This window comes from Anolis carolinensis, unplaced genomic scaffold, assembly GCF_035594765.1.
Source record: "Anolis carolinensis isolate JA03-04 unplaced genomic scaffold, rAnoCar3.1.pri scaffold_8, whole genome shotgun sequence".
Lineage (NCBI taxonomy): Eukaryota > Metazoa > Chordata > Lepidosauria > Squamata > Dactyloidae > Anolis > Anolis carolinensis.
Genome location: NW_026943819.1, coordinates 15,885,474 through 15,901,872, shown reverse-complemented (window position 1 = coordinate 15,901,872; position 16,399 = coordinate 15,885,474). Strand labels below are relative to the sequence as shown.

The window sequence follows — 16,399 nt, the reverse complement described above, 5'->3', positions numbered from 1 at the left end:
TTCATAACAACCAGAAGGGTTGGGGGAAACCACTTAAGTGCTGATTTATTCGTTTTTGAGACAGTAAGAATGATTTGCATGCAGATGATTCTGGCATCTTTTGAACGTCAAAATCCATTATAATTTTTCAAGGCTGTTGTAATCCACCATTGAAAAAGGTGAATGAACATTTATGTTTCTAAACTACCCATACTGAAGTCATCAGGATTTGAAAGCAAAAGCTCTCCAGAGCTGGTTGTAATTTCCCAATCACTGTTATTTGTCACCATACTATCCTGCATGTGCAAGCATGTTGTAACTTAGCGCCACAAGTTGAAGAATATTCTGTTTCAGTTTATTAATTTGGTCAAAAGATTTCACAATAAGGTACATACATCAGGGCAAGCAAAACACATTTTGTTGCATGAGGAGAAGGACAAGATGCCAATCCTCTTCGTTCTACTTAATAGAAACCAACTCTGCTAGTAACTACATTCATCAGTGTAGTACTTCACCTTACCTGAGGCATTTTAAGCTCAATGGCATACACTGATGGGGAAAAGGGTAGAAGGTCAACAGATAGTCCCACAACATTTGTCATTTGAAGACATTATTTCACACTGTCTAATGGCAAGGCTGGCCCTATGTTCAGCACAGCTGGGCAGAGGAGAGTCCCTGATGTGACTCAAGGAGCTCCTTTTGGGCTGCCAGTTAGACTCGATCTAGCATTTGGGTTGCCAGATCGAACCTGCTTCACTTGTCAGTGTAGATTACTGCCCATAGTCATCACATGCTGTTTTGAATTTGTCTAATCTATGTTTCAAGCAGGAACACGTAGGTCTCCAAATACTGTTTGGACTATGGACACGTTCATCTACACTGACTGCAAGTCACTTCTGGTGTGAGAGCATTGGCCGTCTGGAAGGCTGTTGCCCAGGGGACGCCTTGGTGTTTTGACATTTTACCATCCTTGTGGGAATAATAATAATAATAATAATAATAATAATAATAATAATAATAATAATATGGTGCTTGACTACTGATTGGGGTTACTGTCTATGTTTTAAGTTATTTTAACTTTTGTAAGATGTTTTATTATACTGTGATTTTATTGTGTTAATGTTTTTATTGATTTAATACTGTTTTGGGCTTGTCCCAGTGTAAACTGCCCCGAGTCCTTCGGGAGATGGAGCGGAGTATAAATAAAGTATTATTATTATTATTTTATTATGACACAGCGAACAAGATGGACAATGCTGAATTTCGTATCACAAAATCACAAGTCGAACACTTCCCAAGTGTCTAGGACTGTGTGATGTATGTTCGGATGATGTGCGCAGATCCCAGCAGGGTGGCCTTTTGCAGTTGGCAGATCGTAATTTTGTCAATGTCTATTGTTTCCAAATGCCGGCTGAGATCTTTTGGCACGGCACCCAATGTGCCAATCACCACCGGGACCACCTGTACTGGTTTCTGCCAGAGTCTTTGAAGTTCAAACTTGAGGTCCTGATAGCGGTTGAGTTTTTCCTGTTGTTTTTCATCAATGCGACTGTCACCTGGGATGGCAACATCAATTATTATTATTATTATTATTATTATTATTATTTCCAAATGCCGGCTGAGATCTTTTAGATGGAACCTACATCTTCCATTAAGCATAGCCACCTTCTAGGGGAACCCCACATTCCTTGTCCCTGATTGAAAGCCTTTTGTAGTAGCACTTAGTCAATGGTAGTAAGTTTTGTATACAGTATTTAAAATTACCTAAAATTTGCCAAACATCCCTGTGGACAGAATGCCCCCCTCATGTCACCTCTCCAACTCTGGGTTGATTTCTTGGCCTGATTTGGTTTTGTTCTGATCTTTCTTTCTATTTGAATTGATTAAAAAACAAAACTAGACTGAATTGAGAGAGTTAATCACAATAGTTTTTTACACAACTTGCTTTGCCCTTTCTTTTTTCCCTCCTCTTCATTCTTTCCCTTATCTAGCCTTTGTGTATGTGCGTGTTTCTCGGAACTTAGAAATATATTTTTTCTGCCTCCCCTTCCCCATTTTGCCTGAACGAACGTGCGTCTTTGTCTCTTTGCGATGCAGGGTATTAACATGAGAGCAGCGGCATTAATATTGATGTGGACCTCCCTTAGTAGAAGCTTCGTTTCAGAGAGTGCCAGTTAGCGTATAAATAGTATTACTGGGTAATTAGTGAGCATCAAGCTGTGATCTGATTTATCAGGATTTTATGTTTCAGTCCTTTCCCCTCCTCTTGGTTGCCATAACAGATTGTGCCTAAAGAAACATTGGGCAATTCTCCTTTGCGGCTGAATTAGAATGAATGGGGCCAATTCAAGAGCATGCATGCAGCGTCACAGGGCTCCCCTTTATCTCAACAGATCTTGTCAGGGACTTTAAAAAATTAGACTATAAGAAGTAACTGCAGTTACAGTTCCAAAGTCAAAAAAGTAATTAGTTGTCATTATGCATGAACTTTTTAAAAAGTTCACAGTGTACTTGCATTTCTCCAAATACGTCAAATAGATTCTTCTAAGTACTTTTGAAAAACATTCAATGCTCATAGAAATAGAACGCTAATACAAATCATCCTTTTTTCCTGTGTACCTCATTGTCGTCCCAGAATATAAAGCAGCATCATAGGGCAGCTATTTCTTCTCTATTATACCCGCATGAAGATAAAAGCAATTACACATTTATTTGTCATATTAAAATTAAATTTACACTACAAAAGGAGTGAAGTCATCCTTAGTTGGCTATGTTTTAGGCTCCTTCTACACTGCCATATAATCCAGATTATCAAAGCAGATATTCCACATTATCTGAACTGGGTTATATGAGTCTACACGAGTTCAAACCCCGGGAGCAGCGGGAGCAGCCGCTGTTAGCTCCAGCTCCTACCAACCTAGCAGTTCGAAAACATGCCAATGTGAGTAGATCAATAGGTACCGCTCCGGTGGGAAGGTAACGGCGCTCCATGCAGTCATGCTGGCCACATGACCTTGGAGGTGTCTATGGACAACGCCGGCTCGCCGGCTTAGAAATGGAGATGAGCACCAACCCCCAGAGTCAGACATGACTGGACTTAACGTCAGGGGAAACCTTTACCTTTACCTACTGCCATATAATCCAGTTCAGAGTAGATAATCTGGATTTTATATGGCAGTGTAGAAGGGGCCTATGTTACAGTGAAAGAGAATGTATTACAAGTAACTGTTTTAATTAGATACCTTCTAATGCTTACATACAGATTTCAAGTGCTAGAACAGAAATCGGGATGGCAACTCCCATCATTCCTCACTTTTCACCATATTAGTTAGTGTCCAAATGGCAGTTGTGGTCCAATAGCCTCTGGAGGAATGTATAACACGATAGCCATGTTTAAATATCTGCTGCTCCAGACTCCAAGACATGGAGCAATGGATTCAGATGGTTTGACAGTGGAATACATTGCCCGAGAGAGGGGAGGGAGCTCCTTCTTTGGAGGTTTTTAAACAGAGACTGGAGGGACATCTCTCAGGAGTGCTCCCTCCCCAAAGGGCACAACAGCACCGAGATGACAGCCAGGTGCACCCCATGGCCATTAAGTTGAGAGTGCCCTGCTGTCCATTTGCACCCGGAGAAGAAAGCACTACTTTTACCCTCTGGACCAGCAGCATAGGTATTCCGGTGGAGATTTATGCTCTGCTAGCATTCAAAAGAGGATTTTGCTGACATCATCCTAGAATCACCTAGGATGCACCAGGCTGTGGTGCAGGCTGGTAAACAGCTGCTGCAATAAATCACTCTGACCATGAGGTCATGAGTTCGAGGCCAGCCTGTGGCGGGGTGAGCACCCGTCAATTAAAAATAAAATATAGCCCCTGCTCGTTGCTGACCTAGCAACCCGAAAGATAGTTGCATCTATCAAGTAGGAAATAAGGTACCACTTACAAAAAGTGGGGAGGCAAGTTTAACTAATTTACAACATTGGAATGAGGAAGTGAGGAAGTTCCATCAGAGTGGATGATGAAGCAGCTGCTCCCCCCTGTGGCCAGAATGGAACATCCCCTCAGGAGAAGGTTAAATTGCCTCTGCGTCTGTCTGTCTGTTGTCTCTGTCTCGGTTTGATGTGTTTATGGGCATTGAATGTTTGCCCTATATGTACATAATGTGATCCGCCCTGAGTCCCCTTCGGGGTGAGAAGGGCGGAATATAAATACTGTAAATAAATAAATAAATATCATAGAATCATCAAATTGTATGAGATCACAAAGACCATCTCCCTGAGGTTGCTTTACTGTTGGCAAGGCAGCACAGAAGCAGAAGAGACCTATCACACCAAATAAGAATACGGAACATTGTTGGATTTGGAACGATCATGGGGTGGGCCTTTTTGGCTGCCATGCAACACTGTTTACTCATGTTCAGCTTGTGGTCTAATAAGACTCCTAGGTCCCGTCTGATACGATAAAGTGCTCTCATCCTTTCCTTGGGACTTGGGCTGGCAGTTTTCAAGCTTCATCTAAGGATGTTTCTGACATGGAGTAGAAACAGATTGTAGCACTTCATCATGTTTTACAGGAGAAAGTCTGATGTATGGAGAGCCACTGGAAGTATGTGTCAAGCTCCTGGCCTGTGCCCCCAGCTCACTTGATATACAGTTTGCTCGGGCTCTGTCTCAGTAGGAGATCTTAAAGTTTTATCCAGGTGCTCCTGGGGTATTCCAGGAAATTGGGTTAGTACTGTTAATCTGTCAGAGACGTGGCTAGAATGTCCGAGGGATGTGTGGCTATACTGCTATCTAGTGGCGAGGTTGATGAGCTACTGAATGAAATGCTTGTAGGTGAAGTACCTGGGGTTGTCTTTCTAACTATGTCGGGGTGTGTGTAGTACTCTCTATGTGCCCCTTTTTTGTGTCCTCTTTATGTAATCAAATGGGAAATGATTTTCCTTTCAAGTAAAATAAAAGGCAGAACAGAGGTGATAGTCCTTTAATACAAGATGCTCACTTTCTCATAAGTTTGCGGTGGCAGTGGATTCATATTTAAATGCCGTGTGAATAATTTGGAAATATGTGTAGTCGAAGGCTTTCATGGCCGGGATCACAGGGTTGTTGTATGTCTTTCGGGCTGTGTGGCCATGTTCCAGAAGTATTCTCTCCTGACGTTTCGCCCACATCTATGGCAGGCATCCTCAGAGGTTATAAGGTATGGATAAATTAAGTAAGGAAAGGAAAGAATATATATCTGTGTAGAGTCCAGGGTGTGGCAAGAGTCCTTTGTCACTGGGAAGCCAGCATTAATGTTTGGAGATATTTTACATCTTTTAAACACTGGAAATCCCAGGTAACAGAATTTCTCCATAAGACCAGACAGTAAAATAGAGAACTATATATATATATATGTGTGTGTGTGTGTGTGTGTGTGTGTGTGTGTGTGTGTGAGAGAGAGAGAGAGAGAGAGAGAGAGAGAGCTTCAAAAGACAGCACTTTGTGGACATAGTTTTGTTTTTTGGAAAGTGATTAAGGCAATCTTTATTGCTTGTATATAAAATCGATTCCCTCATGATACAGAAGTTATTGTAGCAAGCATACAGTTTGTTCAGAGAGGTAGATTGTAAGAGTTTGACAACAGTAAAAGTATTCCTAGATCTAAATTGGCACAATGATGCAAAGTTTCAGTACGTGTTCCCAGTTGCTTCGCTTTGCTTCGACAGATATCGTGTATATAGTTAGGGAAAGTTGTAAGAAAGTTATGAAAAGTAGCCATATATTTCACAAAGTCAGAGAAATGAGCAGACTTTCTGTGGTCTAAATGGATTTGTACTTGAAGACACCCCTGTTAATAAAGGATCATGATGTACATTCTGCAGACAAAACTGCTTCAAATCAGCTGCAGCTTGTGAAACCTCCTTCCTTTGAGAGAGGACATCGTTTTGATTCTACCGCCTGGCGGTGTGTGGATAATAACTCTTGGAAAACAACTGTGGAGAATCAAGAATGAGAAACCAAAGCAAACTCACTAACAAAGCTGGAATGTGGTTATGCATCACCACTGTAACTTGTAGCATCTGCCAGCATGCCAATGTTTTCACATTAACACTCCCATCTACAGGAGATGGTAGATGCTGTCATGGAGAACTCAACACCATGGGTTGTGTTGACTGGTGGTTGCACACATTAGGATTCTACCAGGGGTAAATTAGTGTGTGGGTTGGAGGGGGGCTCATTCCCAGTGGGTCTCCCCATGATGTTGTTCGCATGTGCTCTGAGCTGTAAAGACAATGACTAGGGAGTAAAGATTTAAAGACAATGACTAGGAAGTAAAGAAGTAAAGTTTTGACTCTGCTAGTAAATATCTTCAACACATTGTGAATGAAGGAACATAGAACTTTATAGACCAGATGGTTACAAAGGACAACAGAACAATTTTCTCACCAGAATTTGATCCAGTCCAGGAATGGTCTTCTTGCATTCTTATAGACATACTTCACATCCTTGACTGATTTCTCATTCATAAAACAAATGAATCTCCAGAAGTTTTTGTTCTTAGCAGCTGCTAAGCCCTTTAATGTATCCGAGTCATTTACAATTTGTGATGGAGCAGCTCATGGCGTGATATAGGCAGTGGAGGCAGCAGGAGAACCTGAAACACTTAAATACTTTTTGTTGTTGTTTCATTTTAATTTGTTTGTGTTTTTTTTAAAAAAAAAATCCTTCCCCAGGGGCAAAAAGCTGTGCTTGGCATTTGTCATTTCTGTGTCCCTAGCCTTTTTATCATGTTGATGGCAGTGTAGGTTGAACGAACTGAACGACCGCCCACCCAGGGGGAATTGCAGGATTGCTACCAGGTTTCAGTTCAAAGTACCTGCCTGCGATATGAAACATGCCATAAAATTAACGCTTTCCAGATGTCCCCAAGAATTCTCCAACATCCATTCCACCTTCGTGAAATGTGATTGAATAGGAAATTTCCCCCCTCCCACCCTTCACCTCATTGTCCTTCTTTGCTAACACCCAGCTCACTGATGGATTTACTCACGACTAAAATGTATAAGCTCATTGGGGTAGTATATTCTTGCCAGCAGCAGTACACGGTTTTCTGTTTGTTTGCTTTTACAAAGCAGCTTTGAATATTGATTTGGTAGCCCTTTCTGCTACTACTGGGTTATTGGGTTGAGTTCCTATTCTTACAATAAGGTGTTTTTCTTATTGTGTCAGAAGCAATTTGAGAACATACTGCGAGTTGCTTCTAGTATGAGAGAATTGGCCATCTACAGAGACGTTGCCCAGGGGACACCCAGATGTGATAGCTGGGAGGCAACATCTCTGTAGATGTCACGACCCAGGCTGCAGAGCACCAATAACCATACACAGAGGCCAGAATCTATCTAATATCTTTATTAAGGAAATATGTAAAGTTAATAAAAGCAAGTGTATGAAATAGTTCAGAAGTAGACCTTTCAGGAAAGGTCAAAATTAGTCCAAAGAAACAATGTCCAATATAAAATATTAAGGTCCAAAGTTGTAATCCAATAACCGAAACACTCACTTTGCCAGGCAAAGTGAGGGGAGATGACAAGGTCCTTTAGTCCTTGAACTTGAGCAAGGCTAGGAAATAACTTGAAACAAGGCTTAATACAAGGCAACAAGGAACGAGGAGCGAGAACAAGATCCGTGGAATTACTTGGCAAAATCCGGAAAACAAGGCAAGGTCCGTGGAGGTAAACAAGGCTGGAAACGGGAACGAAGGCTTGGAAACGGAGCGAAGGCTTGGAATCAGGAACAAGGCTTGAAACAGGAACGAGGCTTGGAAACGGAGCGCGCTGTCCACACACAACTTACTCCAGTAGCTGACGAATTGACTCCGCAAAACCCCTTTGTGGGTAAAACACCTAAATAGGGTCTAGTTTTCCCACCAAAGAGCAGTTCTCTGGGGAACCAGAAACGAAAGCTAATCTCTGAGTCCAGATGCATGACTCCTTAAGGTTTCCCATGGAAAGCAGGCTTAATCAGCTGAATTCTTAGCAGCTATCCTAGCACTCCTACGAGAGGCCGCTTGAACTCCTCTCTGTTGTTTACAAAACTCGTGGCGAGAAAACACAGGAGATTTAGACTCAGGGCTTGTTTGACAGATTTCTGGAAGACAAATCTCTTGCAGGTGCAAGGTTCCCAAATCTGGCTGGGAAGGTTCCAATTCTGACTGAGACGGTGAAAAACCCAAGTTCTCCTCTTCATCTGGGACTACAGTGCCATGAACGGGACTACATGGCCCATGACTCATCACACTATCCCCCTCCTCAAGCCCCCTCTCAAACCGGGACTCTCTCCCCGAGGCGCGAGGCCGCGGCTTGGCGGGATAGGTCTGATGGAAGCGGCGGGTTAGATCAGGAGCATGGACTGTGGAAGCGTCTTCCCAAGAGCGTTCCTCGGGGCCAAAACCCACCCAGTCAATGAGATATTGTAGGCGGCGGCGGTGAAAGCGAGAATCCAAAATGTCCTCAACCTCGAACTCCTCCTCCCCATTCATCAAAACAGGAGGGGGGGCCGGCCGGTCTGTATCAGGGCGCACACCATCCGCCGGAAGGAGCAGGGAGCGGTGGAACACTGGATGAATGCGCATTGAACGCGGAAGTTGGAGTTTGAAAGTCACGGGGTTAAGTTGCGCCACCCCTGGATAGGGGCCAATGAAACGGGCATCTAACTTCCGGCAAGGGCGATGGGAGGGCAAAAAGCGAGTGGACAGAAGAACCCGGTCTCCTACCTTGATTTCGGGGCCCGGCTGGCGATGTTTGTCCGCGTGACGTTTATAGTCCTCCTTGGCTTGGTTTAATTGCTGGAGCAAGAGTTGTTGCACCGCTGTGAGTTCCTGCAGCCAGTCCTCTGCTGCGGGAACTTCTGAGGTTTCAATGACAGGGGGAAAGAAACGTGGATGGAAGCCGTAGTTTGCAAAGAACGGCGTTTCTTTAGTAGAAGCCTGGACCCCATTGTTGTAGGCAAACTCTGACAGCGATAACAGGGAAGCCCAATTGTCTTGCTGGTAGTTCACATAACAGCGAAGGTATTGTTCCAAAGTGGCATTGGTGCGCTCAGTTTGCCCATCTGTTTGGGGATGATGAGCCGAAGATAAACGAGAGTCTATGCCCAATAGTTTTTGTAGTGCTTTCCAGAAACGAGAGGTGAATTGGGACCCACGGTCTGTGACCAAACTCTTGGGCAATCCATGCAATCTGAAAACATGTTGGAGGAATAGATCTGCAGTTTCTTTGGCCGTGGGAAGGCCATCACAGGGAATGAAATGGGCTAACTTGGTGAAAAGGTCCACCACCACTAGGATCGTGGTGAATCCACAGGAAGGTGGTAGATCAGTGATAAAATCCGCAGAGATTATTTCCCATGGGCGGGATGGGGTAGGGAGGGGGTGCAGAAGCCCTGAGGGCTTTTCTCTTCTTGTCTTGGAGCGCTGGCATACTGGGCAGGTGTTGACATATTTTTCCACATCCTTGCGGATCTTGGGCCACCAGAAATCTCTTAGGATCAAATGCATGGTTTTAAATAGCCCGAAATGCCCTGCTGGCTTGCAGTCATGACACAGACGAAGTGTTTTTTCCCTGCCCGGTCCTGGGGGGATGTAAACATGATTTCTATAGCAAAGTAGCCCATCCTTAAGCGAAAAGGGAAAACGTAGTCCTTGGCGAAGTTGGTCCTGTGCCCAGGCGTCTGCTTGCTGACTAGCCCTGATTTCCTGAGCACAAAGGGGTCCTGGAGTAGGGGAAGTTGATTCAATGGGAGTGGATTTGGTGTTTCCCACTGTGAGCGTGGCAAAGTTCTCGGGTTGTAGCAGCTGGGACTCAAAGGTCTCCTTGCGCCCAGCAGCGTATTCCGGTTTCCGTGACAGAGCATCTGCTTGCTTGGTCTGGGCTGGGGTTACATAATGAATTTGAAAGTTAAAACGTTCAAAGAATAAAGCCCAGCGTTGTTGCCTTTGATTTAGCTTGCGGGCAGTTCTTAGATGCTCTAGATTTCGATGATCAGTATGGACTTCAATGGGAAATTTGGCCCCTTCTAGCCAATGTCTCCAAGTTTCAAAGGCTGCCTTTATGGCCAATAGTTCCTTTTCCCAAATGGTGTAATTTCTCTCTGGCGCGGTCAATTGACGGGAATAAAAGGCACAAGGATGAAGATGGTCTCCCACTGGTTGTAGGAGTACAGCCCCAATTGCCACATCGGAGGCGTCCGCCTGCACAACAAAAGGGGTTTCAGGATCTGGATGCTGAAGGATTGGCTGGGACGTGAATAATTTCTTTAGTTGCTGGAACCCTTTCTCTGCTTGATCTGTCCAGCGGAAAGGCTGTTTCCCACGGATGCAGCTGGTGATTGGGTCAGACCAGCGGGCAAAGTCTGGAATGAACTTGCGGTAGTAGTTCGCGAACCCCAAGAATCGTTGCACCTCTTTCTTGTTGGTTGGCGCCCGCCATTCCAATACTGCTGAAACCTTAGCCGGGTCCATGGAGAGCCCTAGTGGTGAGACGCGGTACCCCAGGAAATCTACCTCTTGTAGATCAAAAGCGCATTTTTCCAGCTTGGCATAAAGTCCATGATCCCGCAATCGTTGTAACACCATTCTGACGTGGTTCTCATGCTCTGATTGTGATCTAGAAAACACCAAAAAATCGTCCAGGTAGATGATCAAGAACCGATCTAGATAATCCTGAAAGATGTCATTGACAAAATGCTGGAACGTTGCGGGAGCTCCACATAATCCATAATTCATAACTCGGGACTCGAATAATCCGAATTTAGTCTGGAAGGCGGTCTTCCACTCGTCTCCTTCTCTGATGCGAACTAGATTATAAGCCCCCCGAAGATCCAGCTTGGTGTAGACCTTGGCTCCTCGAAGTCGGTCTAGTAGGTCCGAGATCAAGGGCAGGGGATAGCTGTTCCGCTTAGTGATATTGTTCAATGCTCTATAGTCCACCACCAAGCGTAAGTCCCCTGATTTCTTTTTCACAAACATCACTGGGGAAGCGGCTGGGGATTGAGAGGGTCTGATGAATCCCTTGCGAAGGTTTGACTCTATGAACTCCCTGAGAGCTTCTTGCTCCGGTTCAGTCAGGGAGTAGAGATGTCCTCGCGGGATCGGGGCCCCCTCCACCAAGTCAATGGCACAGTCATAAGGTCTATGTGGGGGTAATCTCTCAGCTTCTTTTTCATTGAATACATCCCAATATTCTGAGTACTTCTTGGGCAAGGTGATAATGGGTTCAGTGTCTGTGGCATGGCAGACCTTGGCTACAAGGCAATGGTTTTGGCAATATTTTGAAGCAAACTGCAGTTCTCTGTTGGACCAGGAGATGCTTGGGTCGTGAAGTGTCAGCCATGGAATTCCCAAAATCACAGGGAAATGGGGAACCTCGGTAACAAAGAAGGAAATCTCTTCCATATGTTCCCTTATCCACATTCTGGTGGGTTCCGACCACTGGCTTACGGGACCCGTCTTGAGGGGGCGGCCATCGATGGCTTGCACCACACGGGCATTCTTGAAGTCATGGTATTGTAATCCCAGAGAGTCGGCATACTCTCTATCAATGAAATTGTTTGTAGCTCCTGAGTCTATCATGGCATGGACCATGACTGGCCCCTTTTTTGCTGACCACAAGGTGACCACTAGAAGAAATAGGACCCCGGTTGGCGGCTCTTGAGTGGGTTTTTTGACCGGGTTGGCGAGCCTCTCTACGCCCGGTCGCTGGCTTCCCCCGCCGGCTGTGCGCCAGCCGCCTCAGACGTCTTCGTCTCCGTGGAGGACGCCGCCGCCAGATGGGCGGGGGGCTTCCCTTTGGCTGGGTACTCTCTGGCGAAGTGGCCCCCGTTTCCGCAGTACCAACAGAGATTTAGGCGTTGGCGGCGGGCCTTCTCGGCGGCATCTAACCTGGGACGCACATTGCCCAACTGCATCGGCACCTCCTCGCTCCCCCTGGGGTATGGGGCTGGTGGCGGGGGTCTCCATACTGGACGCGGCTGGACGCTGGTGGGAGCGGGAGGTTTCACCCCAGCTCTACCGCTCTGGCCTCGGACCCATTGTTTTCTGTTGGCAAGCATGACTTCAGCTCGTAAACATTGATCAATGAGTGCTTCAAGAGAGTGGGGGGGATCCACTTTGGAGATTTCTTCCAACATCTCGATGTTGAGACCCTCCCGAAATTGTCCTCTGAGGGCTATATCATTCCATCCGGTGCTGTGGGCCAGCACTCGGAACTCGGCTATGTACTGGGACAAGGGTCTGTCCCCCTGAGAGAGGCGCCGGAGTTTATGGCCGGCTGCCTCCAAATTGTCTTCGATCCCCCAAGTCGCCTTAATGTGATCCAAGAAGTGTTGCGCTGATCTTAGGTGTGGGGAAACTTGGTCGAACAGTGCCGTCGCCCAGTTGGCCGCTGGCCCGTCTAAAAGGCTGTAGATCCACGCCACTTTGATGTCTTCTTGGGGAAACTCGGCATTGCGGGCCTCTAGATAAGCTTGGCATTGGCGACGGAAAACATGAACCTTAGAAGCTTCTCCAGAAAACTTGGTTGGCAATGCCAGGGCCGGGAGTCGGATTCCGCGTTCCTTCAATCCCTTTATTTCTCCCTCCTGCGCATTGAGCTTATCACGGATGCGGTCCACTTCCTCCTTGTCGATGGTGTAGCTGAGCGGCTGGCCTCCCGGTCCGGCTCCGGTAGACATTCTGGCCTAGGTTAATTGGTGCTTAGGGTGGCGGAGTCAAACTGTCACGACCCAGGCTGCAGAGCACCAATAACCATACACAGAGGCCAGAATCTATCTAATATCTTTATTAAGGAAATATGTAAAGTTAATAAAAGCAAGTGTATGAAATAGTTCAGAAGTAGACCTTTCAGGAAAGGTCAAAATTAGTCCAAAGAAACAATGTCCAATATAAAATATTAAGGTCCAAAGTTGTAATCCAATAACCGAAACACTCACTTTGCCAGGCAAAGTGAGGGGAGATGACAAGGTCCTTTAGTCCTTGAACTTGAGCAAGGCTAGGAAATAACTTGAAACAAGGCTTAATACAAGGCAACAAGGAACGAGGAGCGAGAACAAGATCCGTGGAATTACTTGGCAAAATCCGGAAAACAAGGCAAGGTCCGTGGAGGTAAACAAGGCTGGAAACGGGAACGAAGGCTTGGAAACGGAGCGAAGGCTTGGAATCAGGAACAAGGCTTGAAACAGGAACGAGGCTTGGAAACGGAGCGCGCTGTCCACACACAACTTACTCCAGTAGCTGACGAATTGACTCCGCAAAACCCCTTTGTGGGTAAAACACCTAAATAGGGTCTAGTTTTCCCACCAAAGAGCAGTTCTCTGGGGAACCAGAAACGAAAGCTAATCTCTGAGTCCAGATGCATGACTCCTTAAGGTTTCCCATGGAAAGCAGGCTTAATCAGCTGAATTCTTAGCAGCTATCCTAGCACTCCTACGAGAGGCCGCTTGAACTCCTCTCTGTTGTTTACAAAACTCGTGGCGAGAAAACACAGGAGATTTAGACTCAGGGCTTGTTTGACAGATTTCTGGAAGACAAATCTCTTGCAGGTGCAAGGTTCCCAAATCTGGCTGGGAAGGTTCCAATTCTGACTGAGACGGTGAAAAACCCAAGTTCTCCTCTTCATCTGGGACTACAGTGCCATGAACGGGACTACATGGCCCATGACTCATCACAGTAGACTGCCAATTCTCTCACACCAGAAGCAATTTATAGTATGTTTTTAAGTCGCCTCTGACACGAAAAAAAACTGCATTGAACTAGATTATATCAGGTCTTCTTTTAAAAAATTATTAAAATTCCCACCAAACACAACCCACCAACCATAGCTGTAAAACAGGGCAATCATAAATGTATATCAAACCAATAAGAAAACAAATTGTAACTTTGAGCCAATCAGAACAAAGCCCATTGTTTTTGAAGAGTTATGATAGGCTGATAGTTATGATAGGCTGATAGTTATGATTGGAAAGACATGTCAGATCTGCGATTCTCTTTGATCAACGAAGCAATACAATCGACCTCTGATTCTGCCTCCGTCTCTGTGTGTCCTGATTGGGAACCATTGGAGCCGGCACACCAGAAATGAACCTCAGGATTCAGGACAACAGCCTTATTCTCCCTTAACAGGGAATTGGACAAAACACTTCATATTTAAATCATACAAGGCCCTCTTCCAAGGATTGTAAACTTATATCGGTTCAGTCTTTAATCCCCTGCCATGTACTTTAGGCAAAACTAGAATTTCAGGCTTTCCTAGTTGCTTACCTCCTCAGAGTTTGCGTAATCTATAAACACACACAGGCAATGTTCTGTCACGCGCTGGGCCTGTAACTATTGTCTTTTTGTATAGGACGTATACTTTATGCCCAGTGGGAAGCCAGGGCGCCTAAAGAGAAGTTCTTGAGAATTTCCCTGAAGGATGGCTTTTTGAGTCCTTAATGAAATAACAAAGTCTTTATTGATGAACAAATAATAAATCTTCAAGGAGTCAAATAACACTTCAAGGTTTCCTTAATAGACTGTTGGCCCTTTGAGTCTTGTCCCCAAAGGACAGGCGATTTGCTTTGGATAACTGTGAAAACCCTCTTATAACCTCTCCCAGGCTGTCTATCAATATGGGCTTAGCTGATGTGGGACCCACTATCGATTCCAAATGCATCTGGGTATCGAGTGGACCTACCAACCAAGGCTTGCAGATGGTTCAGCTGGGGTTCCGTGGATCTGTGATGCTGTTCTCTCTTTGAGTCTTTAAAAACTTAGGGCTGTTTCCCTCGGGAGCTGTGAGGCTGAGAGGCTGTAAGCTCTCAGCCAGAGCTTTTGGGACTTTTCCCCTGGAATTTCTGTTTCTGTTTCTTCAGATGTTCTATATCCCCGGATGTTCTTGAAATATGAAGCTTTTCTACGGGACGGGCTGGTCTACGTCGTATAACTTAGCTTCCTTAAGAGAAACAGACTTAAAAATGGCTCCTTCCCTCCCAGAGCCCTGAACAAGAGGCGGAACCAAACTTAATGATGATTGACAGGCTGCCTGTCCTATGATTGCAAACATTTGCAGCAAGAAAACAAAGTTGGAGCTTCTGGTAAAGCTGTACCAGCACAGGCAAATACATTCATTTCAAAGATATATATGTACATGTATGTATGTGTACGTGTGTGTGTGTATTCATATTATTTTATGAAATAGCTTGCACTTTGGTATAGCTGAGAGCCAGCATAGTGGTTTCAGTATTGTGCCAGGTTGCTGGAGGCAACAGGGCTTCTTTCTTTGCCTCCTCTCCCTATTAATTTGTTTGCTGTTGTTTTGTTATCCAGTTACTTGATCAGGACTAATATTACAGTATGGGCAAAGGGGAAATTGTATCAGTTAGATTACAGAAATGATGGACTGTACTTAGTCTTCAAGGCTTTCAAGTTGTAATCAGATCTGCTGGGCCGCTGGATGTCGTTAGCTGCTGCGCAGGTGAACCATTGTGCATCCTCTTCTCAGAGGGATATTGCACGTCTCAAGCGTGCTCGCAAGGTGATTCAGAAGAACAGAAGCAGGTGATTGGGTAGAGGGGATCTCAGAGAAATTACTATTCATTGTAAATATGTTGTTCCATACTGCTAATTAATTTTTAAAGGGGCTCACTAGGGACCTCATTGCTAAAACATGACGATTTATCCTCTGGCACAATAATTGTTAATCCAAAACAAAACAGAAAAAGAACACTCGGCAGGCACAATCTGCTCGGTTTTTACATTAAAAAGTATTAATGGAACTTCAAAAGATTTTAAGGTTTTAGGCAATGAAGCTTCCAAATTTGGAAATGAACCAGCACGCTTGAGAAAAAAAATGATTAGGAGAAAAAAATGGAAAGGATGTATCTTCCCAGAGTACAGAAAAGAAAAAAAGCCAATCTGGATGCAGGCTGGTATTTTAGCAGGTGCCCCTTGCTTATATGGGGAAGAATTAAATCAAAATGCAATGATTCTCAAAAACCTTGGTGTCCTTTTGTTCACATTGGAATGGAGATTTGAACCTTGTGAACAACCCTTCCGAGTCTCTCGAGGCCAGGAGACAGTTTATGTGGATTCAGTATCACCAGATCCTCAATTTATCATTTATTATTTATCCTGCAGAAGCGAATTGAGAATACAGTTATAGTGTGCACGAAAAACCACAATGTTAAAAACCTGTTATGATACTAAATTTCCGTTGACCAGTAGCTGGCCACTTGGAGTGCCTTTGGAGTCGCTGTGAGAAGGTCCTCCATTGTGCATGTGGCAGGGCTCAGACTGCATTGTAGTAAGTGGTCTGTGGTTTGCTCTTCTCTAAACTCGCATGTCACAGATTCCACTTTGCAGCCCCATTTCTTAGGTTTGGGTTTGCATCTCGTGGTGCCAAA

General features: G+C 44.9%; 2 protein-coding genes across 7 annotated transcripts in view; one reads left to right on the top strand and one right to left on the bottom strand.

Moving 5' to 3' along the window:
• pknox2 (PBX/knotted 1 homeobox 2) overlaps positions 1-16,399 on the top strand; it is a 345,146-nt gene that overhangs the window by 184,684 nt on the left and 144,063 nt on the right. The window lies entirely within an intron of this gene.
• Positions 5,492-6,021, bottom strand: LOC107983346 (guanine nucleotide-binding protein G(I)/G(S)/G(O) subunit gamma-5-like). The gene is made up of 2 exons (XM_062961240.1): positions 5,995-6,021; positions 5,492-5,913 (listed from the first exon to the last, which is right to left on the bottom strand). The coding sequence occupies exons 1-2, from the start codon at positions 6,019-6,021 to the stop codon at positions 5,755-5,757; spliced, it is 186 nt and encodes a 61-aa protein (XP_062817310.1). The 3' UTR covers positions 5,492-5,754.

What these genes read in the sequence shown, in the direction of transcription:
- LOC107983346 (XM_062961240.1), bottom strand. Translation starts at nt 6,021, where the DNA reads ATGCATAACCACATTCCAGCTTTGTTA. An exon ending in ACCACATTCCAGCTTTGTTA is followed by an intron (nt 5,914 to 5,994) that starts GTGAGTTTGCTT and finishes GCCAGGCGGTAG; the next exon opens with AATCAAAACGATGTCCTCTC.